Source organism: Vigna angularis, chromosome 6 (genome assembly GCF_016808095.1).
Source record: "Vigna angularis cultivar LongXiaoDou No.4 chromosome 6, ASM1680809v1, whole genome shotgun sequence".
NCBI lineage: Eukaryota > Viridiplantae > Streptophyta > Magnoliopsida > Fabales > Fabaceae > Vigna > Vigna angularis.
In genome coordinates this window covers 3,674,359-3,684,195 of record NC_068975.1, presented here as the reverse complement: position 1 = coordinate 3,684,195, position 9,837 = coordinate 3,674,359, and the positions used below count along the sequence as shown (strand labels likewise).

The 9,837-nt window shown below is 29.5% G+C and overlaps 1 protein-coding gene across 1 annotated transcript; it reads left to right on the top strand.

Annotated features, from left to right (window-relative positions):
• On the top strand, positions 1-7,427 carry LOC108342683 (uncharacterized). Its single transcript, XM_052878698.1, has 7 exons — positions 1-93; positions 3,662-3,802; positions 5,494-5,532; positions 5,619-5,747; positions 6,350-6,496; positions 6,959-7,003; positions 7,197-7,427. Exons 1-7 carry the CDS (start codon positions 46-48, stop codon positions 7,305-7,307), a joined length of 660 nt encoding a protein of 219 aa, XP_052734658.1. The 5' UTR covers positions 1-45; the 3' UTR covers positions 7,308-7,427.
• Positions 7,428-9,837: the final 2,410 nt, after the last annotated feature.

The window sequence follows — 9,837 nt, the reverse complement described above, 5'->3', positions numbered from 1 at the left end:
CTTTTACTCAAAACCTCTCATTCATCATCGTCTCACCACAATTTCATGGCTGCCATTGACAACAATTCAAATGTTCTCATTTCCCCAAAGGAGGTAACAATTTCAAATATTCATTCTTTTTTTCTTAAATTATATGTTTTGGTAGGAAAAAGATTATGAAATGTTTTTTTTTTTTATATTTATATAATTTTCCTTTGTATGTATGTTTTAGATTCTTGTATATATGTTGGTTGGAACACTTCAAATGTTTCGTTATTCATTTATTTTTTCTTGAAGGTGCTCTAATTTCTTGTGTAGGATGTGAATTTTTGTTAACATTGTTTGGTTGGATGTGATTTATGTATGATTCAAATATATTTGTATTAAAAACCCTAGAATCATGTTTGGATGATGAATGAAAGGGTGATTTTTTTTAGTGGAAATTAAATATTTTACAATAAAATATATTATTTAGATAAAAGTTCTTTTAGAATGGATACTTATCTCTCTTTTCTCAGTGTTTTTAAACTCTCTTTCACCCCTTTCTTACCAAGAGGACTAATAGTTATTTTGAGAAGGTTAAATGTTAAATTTCAAATTTTAAAATAAATATCTAAAAGTAAATTTTGAATATGGACTAACTTAAATGGTTCAGTTTAAACAAGGAATTTGAATTGATTTATACATATGAAATATTTTTTTAAAAAAATCGAACTTTAATAATAAAAAAAATCAAATATAAAGAATTTCAAATTTCAGGAATATATATTTTAAAAGGGTTAAATATGTTTTTAGTCCCTGAACTATCAGACGATTTTGTTTTTAGTCCCTGCTCAGAACTTTGATGGTTTTTAGTCCTTATAGTTTTGAAACTCTGAGTATTAGTCCTTAAAAATGGACGGTGTTAAGTTTTTGTGGATGTGGCAAACGGCGATGCCACGTGAGCTGTGATCTCTGCCTTCACTCTCTGCCACGTGGAATGTTTAACTGTTGAACTGAGATTAAGTCAGTTAATTACGTTGTTGATTGAAATTAGATATAGGGTTCAGAATTTGTCAAAAGTAAATATTTCAATTGGGGGGAAAACGTAGTTTTACTGGAAGCATTGTAGTGGAAAGCTTTGACAGGAAGCATTGTATCTTAGTTGTCCTTGCGGTGGTGGTTGCGGTGGTCGTTCCGGTGGTCATCAAAGACAAGCGTAATACTTGTGCAATCCAGTTCACACTTGCAGTAAATGTGGCTAACATGACTGCAAGTGTGAACTGGATTGCACAAGTATTACGCTTGTCTTTGATGACCACCGGAACGACCACCGCAACCACCACCGCAAGGACAACTAAGATACAATGCTTCCTGTCAAAGCTTTCCACTACAATGCTTCCAGTAAAACTACGTTTTCCCCCCAATTGAAATATTTACTTTTGACAAATTCTGAACCCTATATCTAATTTCAATCAACAACGTAATTAACTGACTTAATCTCAGTTCAACAGTTAAACATTCCACGTGGCAGAGAGTGAAGGCAGAGATCACAGCTCACGTGGCATCGCCGTTTGCCACATCCACAAAAACTTAACACCGTCCATTTTTAAGGACTAATACTCAGAGTTTCAAAACTATAAGGACTAAAAACCATCAAAGTTCTGAGCAGGGACTAAAAACAAAATCGTCTGATAGTTCAGGGACTAAAAACATATTTAACCCATTTTAAAATTTCACATCTAAACATACCGTAAATGTTTTTACAATCGTTGATTACTGATCAGAATGCTAGTATACTTTGAAATTAACAAAAAAAAAAGCTTTGATAGTTTCCATGAATCATTGTTTAGTTAAATTTTGGTGGCACTCACATTTTGGGATAAAATTATTACAGGGATTATATAATTGTGAAGTGAAATTTCATTTGTTCCAATTTGCCTAGTTTTTCATTGCTAGATATAGAAAGAATGTTTTTGTTTTATTATTACCACACATAACAATAATTATGTGAATTGTAGTTCATGTATGAACATCATAGGGCTCCAAAAGATTTTGTTCTGGTTTGTTTAGTAATTTCCCTTTAAATAATATAGTATTAAATATATTATAGTGTCTTTTTGAGTTGTTTACCCTAAAAATACTATTATCTTTAAATATAAGACCATTTTACACTTTGTAAGTGAATATAAACATAAATCATAAATCCTAAACTTCACCTTGTGAATTTTTTATAAGAATGAAGTACACTTAAACTTATTTTTTAAACACAATTAATTATCTTTTCATCAAATACATGGGTATGAATATATTGACCATACTAAAAAAGAGAGAGATCACACTAAAAAATAGAGACACATTAATCAATAACTTACCATTAAGTATACTTTAATTTAGATAAGTTTAAGGTCTTCGAAATTTGGAACACATCATATCATTCTCAAATACATTTCCTATACAATATGATTTAAGAATTTTAACTAGAGCAAGAATTTATTTAAGTAAGCAAAAATCAAATTAAGAAAGTTTTTTTTTTCATTTTATTTTTGTAGCTAAATTTTTCTTGAGCAATCAAAATCTCACTTGAGAAAAATATCAATTTTAAAACACTTATGGAGCAAATAAAAGAAGTTTACCTCTTCCATTATAACATATGCACAATTTTAAAGAAACTTAAGATAGTGAAACACAAGTATAAATTGTTCTATTATTATACTTCACTTATTCCAACTCAATTTGGATCATTAAAGCTCAATACAACATTCATTAACATTGAATTCTTATATCAATACTTATCTTACTTTGGAGAAACTAGCTTTTCTTATGTAATCTATGTTCAAAACTCAATTTAACGCATGCCTCAACTCAATATATTAACATGCATAATTTTTCATCATATCAACATTCCAATAATATTAATAACTTCAAACTACTCCAATTCAACTGTCTATAACTTCAAAACTCAATTTCACAATTTTTAACTCAAAACAACATTCTTACTCTAAGGCATGATATTACTTCTTACAAAATACAATCAATAAATCTATTTTACTTTTACTTCCAAGCTAACTCGAAGGTGAGAATTCAACATGAAACACTTTAGAATTTTAAATTACAAAATCCAAATCTTAAGTACGCAACATAATAGCTATTACACAAAAGCCTCAACACTAAACCAAACCTTATTTCAAATTTATGATTAGAAAATATTAAGGATAACTTCACTTATTTGTAACTACTTGTTCTCAAATAATTTCCAACCTATATATAGGAGAAATGGATGTAGAAGGAAAGTAGAGTGTGAGAACTTTGAGAGGGAAGGATGTATATAAAACTAATGAATGTATTAGAACAAACTCTTAAGTCTATATATGAAGAAAATGAGAGTTTGACTTTGAAACTACTTTTCCATATTGAAGATTATGGGAGCGAAATATTCTATGGATATCTTACAGTCTTATATTACTTGAAAGTTAGAAATTCAAATACATTTTTTCTGAACTCTTCAAGACACTTTTTTATAATAAAATCGTGACAAACTTTAAATTTTAAAATGGACAATAATCTTATGTTGGAATTTTAAAATTTACAACCCAAATTTTGCTTTACAAGTTCTACTTTTGCTTTGTTGTTTAATGTTGTATTGGATACATATTAAATCTTGACTAAGTACACTTTAACTATCTCTTTGAGCTTAATATAGGAGGAATGCGAAACACCTCCAACAAAGACTACTCATTCAAGAACAAGTGATGGACCTATTGCTGCAAACCCAATATCAATTTACATTCCTGATCACCATCCTGTGGACTGCCATGATATGGTTGACATGCCAACAAATAAGGTATATATATGAATATTTAATCTTTGAATTAAATGTTTTTTTTCTGTCAAAAATAATCAAAATTTTCAATCACAGAATTCGTGTATATATCATTTACTGATATTTTCCCACACTTTATCCAGAAGAAAAAGTGTATTTCACATGTCAAATCATCTAACCTTTAATTTATTTTTACTAGTTTATATGGACATGTTCAGGTTAAAATTGTGAGCATTCTGCACTTTTGTTCTGCTCATTTATTAGGAAGTATATATTAGTGTTTTATTTGGACTGAAGTAGATACAGAATATTATTATAGACACTAGTGCAGAAAGAGGATACGGCACCGGTTAATTTCACTGATAGGCTTCGGTTTTTGAACCGAGGCATATTCAGACGAGGCAAAAAGTGATAGCCATTTTGCCTCGGTTCTGAACCGTGTCATTTTGTTTGTCTCTACGGCCTCGGTTAGAACCTAAACCGAGGTAGTAGGATATTTTTTTTAACTTGTTTCGTTTCTGATTTCAATTTCAGATTTCAATTTCAAACTTTAATTTCAAACCCCGAACTGAAAAATGAACTGAAAAACGTTAAAAATGACCAAGAACTCAGATAAGAAAATGAATAATCAGAGAAAGATAACCACCACACTGTTTCACAAACTCAACAAACTCAGATAACACAATGGAACCCCAAAATTAGATGAATAACTGAAACCCTAAATTGCAAAAACAACAACAAAATCCCAAATCTGAAAATGAAATTTCAGAAACCCTAAATTGCAAAAACAAGAACAAAATCCCAAATCTGAAAATGAAATTTCAGAAACCCTAAAATGCCAAATCGATTCACTCCGCTGCCGCCTTCCTCGCAACGCGCCACCGCCTTCCTCGCCGCGCCTCGCATCGCCGCGCCTCGCATCGTCGCGCCTCGCCGCGTCTCTCCACGTCTTCGCTGGCCACTCACCTCCATCACAACACTCTGCTCGTCCACGTTCAAGGGAAGAAGAGAAAGGGAAGAAGCGTGGCTGCTGGGGAGCGTTGAAGAGAAAGAGGAGGATCTGAGGCCACTTGGTAAAGGGATCTAGTGCGGTGCGAGGGAAAGAAAGGGATCTGGTGCGGTGCGCGTTAAGGGAAAGAAGTTTCACCCTTAATTAGGTCTAGGCCACTTGGTAATACCGCATACCTATACGGCCTCGGTTCTTTAATTTAACCGGTGCCTATTGATATTGATTTGACTGATTTGACGAGTTGCAGATTTTTATGCTTCGGTTCTGCGTGCAACCGAAGCAGTATTATTTTTTCTGACCATGTTTAGGCACCGGTTGCCTTTGAAACCGAGGTAATAGAGTTGTTCTGCACTGGTTTTTTTTAACCGAGGCCTATAAGGTCTCTTTAATTACGAAACTGCCACCGCGTCTGAATAGGCAGCGGTTTGGTGTAAACAGAGGTCTAATGTGCGAGTTTAAAAATACATTTTGTACTAGTGAGAACAACACTAATGTAAATTGTTGTATGATCTATATTCATTGTATTTCTATTAGCTCTTATATTTTATAATTTACAGATTTATATTGTCTGTAAACGAATTGGAGTATTCTAAATACTTTGACATTTATAATTTTTTCTGATAAAAAGAAATATTTCTTTGCAAACATATATACCTAAGACTTATTATCATCTATCGATAAATATACACACTTTTTGTATCAGGGAAAAGAAAATCCAAAAGTCTCCACTGATGAAACAATGGTACGTTAATTTATTACTTGCATAATTTTTTATGATTTTTTGTTTTTGTTTTCATCAGTAACCTTATATATGGTGTGTATTATTAGCCTGAAACTCAATCTGCAACTCAAAATTCAAGTTCAAAGAGAGGAAGACGCCCTAAGCCAACACCTGAATGGATTGGAAATTGGGATGTTGATAGCAAAAAACGACCACATAGTGACAGGTTTGATAAGGTATATGTAATCTTCTTCGAATGGTTTTTTCTATGTTATAACATATAAACATTAAAGAAAATTAACACTGTTCATGGACATGGCAAAATATTATTGAAGAAACCCTTCTAGTTATGCCTATCTCAAATAATCCAGTTTAATATGAAATATATTACTTACTTTCTTCATTGTCAGACTCAAAATAGGAAGGCTAATTATTAGTATAGTTTCTTAATCCATATGGAAAATTTATAACATAGTTGTTTATATATATATATATATATATATATATATATATATATATATATATTTGAGATGATAGATTAATACTATATATTTAGTCATAGAGATTTATTTGTTGTTTATGTGGGTACAAATAAAGTCACACATCGGATAAAATAAGAGATGAATATGAATTTATATACACACAAGATACCTCTATTGGTAAGAGGTTTTTTAGAATGGTATCAAAAGCAAATTTATGAGGGTTTAGTTCAAAATAGACAATATCTTATTAGCGTGGAAATATGTGTATATCGAACCTCCCCAACAGTTTATATGTAGAGTGGTTATTTAATATTTGGTTTGTGTTGTGATGATAACTGATTTTGGTCCTTTTGCAGACTTATCGTCATAAGGAAGAAGGGTTTTTGTGTCGATCTTTGCTAGAGTGTGAGAGATATGAGAAGCATGGTATTCGTCCTAAGCATCGCAGAGTGAAAAAACAAGAAAAAGAAGAACGTAGCAAAAAATCTAAAACTCAAACCAAAGTGAGTATATATATGCTTCTTCTCAAAATACTACATTCACAAATCTATCATGTATCCAATATATGTATCTATGATGCAACAATACCTTTAATTTCAAAATAATAAAATACAATATGATAACTCTATATTAAAAAATATACAAAATTTACTAAAAGTAGATATTTATATAATTGTTACAGTGTGAATTTAAATTAAAATGCTATATTAAATATTATTAAAATAAATAATTATAATAATCATAATAATATTAGTACTTTAAATTATAAGTTAAATAATTTTACTCATAAGATATCTACAAAGACAGGATTATTTTTGTCAATCCCTAATTAGAAATAATAATATAGGGTGTTACATTTCAAATATGATATTTCCCATTCAGGTTTAACATATTCCATTAGTTTTACTGCTAGGGCATTTTGGAAATTGATAACAGTAGTATTGAAATGTTGCTAAAATATGTAGGAAATGGTCCTGTATAACGACAAGAACAAAGAAGCAGAAACTGAGGTGAGTGTGATCATTTCCTTAAATGTTTTTTCTTCTTAAACATTGAAGAAACAATAAGAAATATTTGCTGGTGAACATAGAATCATAATTTGAATTCTTTTTTGGTTAAGTTTATACTTTTAGGATATATTTTAATTCATGAGTAGAGTGTGCACCAATAAACATATTTCATGGTTTGGTTTGAATTTTCCAGGAAGCGATTGTTGCTAAAAGAAGAGAAGAAGCAGAAAGTATGAGAGGGATTGTTGAAGAGTTTCTTGCAGAAGCTCATTACAATCAGCTTCACATGTTCAACAACCCTTGATCTATCTGGGAAAAAAGGACTTTTCAGAAACCAAATCATGATTCTGATGCATTTAATCTTGACTTTCTATGTTGATAACTTTCAACTTAGCTCTTAATTTTCTTCTATCTGATATAACATCTGAACAATTTTTGTTCACATGCTCTATTCCTTGTTATATTATCAATGTTTTCCAATGTTTTTTGTTTGTCATAGAGTACCCTTTTTCCTCTCTCTCTCTATATATTTCTAATTTGATAATAACTACTTTAAAATATTTTTAGTATCTGTTTTTTATTCTAAACAAAAGTTTTGCATATATAAGAAGGAACAGAATCATCTGAAAAAGAAATCATGGTCCTAATGGAAAACGTTATGTATCTAACACCTTAAAATGTCTTTATAAGCCAAAAAGTATCTATATACTGACAGAGAAAGAGAAAGATATATATAAATAGATGCATAGATTGGATCTAGAACTTGGATTTCAACCATCATTTTTCTAACTATAATACTCTGAAGCCCTAGATTTAGCATTAATTTTTTTTGGCAAAGTATATATTTATTATGTTGAAGAGCTTTTGTTATTACTACAGAACATTCTTGAAAGTTAAATGCATGTATATATCTATATGTTCTTTTTATTTTAATTATGTTGAGTTTTCTTTATTGTTATTGTTTTCTTCTCATGAATATACTTCATTTATTTCTATATTAGTTTTTTTAGAGTGATATTTTAGACACACATTTTAATCATTATTATCAAAAACATAGTCTCATGTTTATTTTAGACAATGTTATCATTACATGGAAATTTTATTTGAAAATAAAAAAGAAAACAATAATTATACATGACATAAGAAAAAAAAACTATTACAAATAAACTAAAAATGTCTCATGATTTTCTTTACAAAAAAGTCATTATATATTTTGAATTTCATATATTTAGAAAAAGCAAATTCTTCGTTATATTACGAAATTAAACATTACTCAACCTTCTCACATGAAAAAAAAAACCCTCTATAACTCATATTTTAGAAGTCTTTCATTTAAAGAATTTAATATTAACTTTCTTTAACCTATTCCTATTAGATTTTCTATAATTTAAATTGGTTCATTATCTATATCGTAATTTTCTTATCAAGTTTCTTAACTCATTTATAAATAATTTCAATTCCAATAAAAAAAACGAGACATTAAAGAATAAAAAATTATATCAAAACTACTATCTGATTAATCAAAATATAGTCTCTTAAGTTATATTTATCATGTGAGAGAAACTTATAATTTAGAAACATTAATTCTAAATTGTATTATTTTAAACCTCCCTTTTTTACTTATACTTTTTTTCTCAAAAAGATATCTAATTAAGATGAGTTTCTAATAAATTTAAAAAATTGCATAAGTACATAATTATCATAATAAGAAGAGACGACTTTTGTGTATGGTAAGTTATTTAAGCTTAAGCACAAAAATAGGACAATCAATTCAGATTTTGTATAAGGGTTGGAATATTTGTAGTTTCTCCTCATGTAAATATATATACATATCTTGTTGAAAAAAAAACATAATTATTTCTCAATGAAAATTAGGTTAATTAATTTTATACTATTATAATAAATTAAATTCAAAACTAAATTGTACTAAATTTATAAATTTAAATGCATATCAAGTAAAGTTTTAAGAAATTAAATGTTGCCAAATTAAAATATACTTTAAGGGAAATATTGGATTCATTTCGTATTATATTATTGGTCTAATTGGTCTTTCTTCAAACTTAGAAATCATTTCCATATTCTCCTAAATAGAACACGGGGTGAATTACGAATATGTTGTCATAATATATATTTCTTCACGTGTTTGTCACGTTTAATTCTTTATCACCTCTTAAACATATTTTGGAGGACATTGCAAAGTATTAATCATATCTTTTTCATTGCTATTTTCACCATATATTGTTTTCTCATCTACAAGAAATGACACTTGAAAACACTTTTTTAATGAGATATATTCAACAAGAATTTTAGGGACATGATTACGAATGAATGAAGACACTTAAAATGTGAAAACAAAACCTATGTTTTCACTGGAGTACTAATCATTCCCAAGTGATTTGGTTTCCAATTTTCTTCTTTCTCTTCACCATTTAAATTCTCTACTCTGTTCGGTTTGATGTCGTCTTCATTCGATCCACAATCGCTCAAATAATACTTGTGAAAAGTACCCTAATGCTTAAGTTAGAAAGAATTTGGTCACACTAGTATTAAATACAATAATCAATTATCATAACTACAACCCATAGACCCTTTTATATACAAATTGTAATGGACTTTTACTTACCACTGACTTAATTATGGCTTAGTCACCTCTTACTGGCGATTACCAGGCTGATTTGTACTAATTCTTGTAGATGTTTTTAGTCATGTTAGGTGTACATTTGATCAGTAACTCAAATGACCGATTGACATCTTTTATAAGATGGTGCGACTTTATTTGTCTCATCAATTATTCTGATGGATCGGTTTGATAACCCTATGTTGGGGTTAACCCG

What these genes read in the sequence shown, in the direction of transcription:
- LOC108342683 (XM_052878698.1), top strand. Translation starts at nt 46, where the DNA reads ATGGCTGCCATTGACAACAATTCAAATGTTCTCATTTCCCCAAAGGAG. An exon ending in TTGACATGCCAACAAATAAG is followed by an intron (nt 3,803 to 5,493) that starts GTATATATATGA and finishes TTTTTGTATCAG; the next exon opens with GGAAAAGAAAATCCAAAAGT. An exon ending in ACAAAGAAGCAGAAACTGAG is followed by an intron (nt 7,004 to 7,196) that starts GTGAGTGTGATC and finishes TGAATTTTCCAG; the next exon opens with GAAGCGATTGTTGCTAAAAG.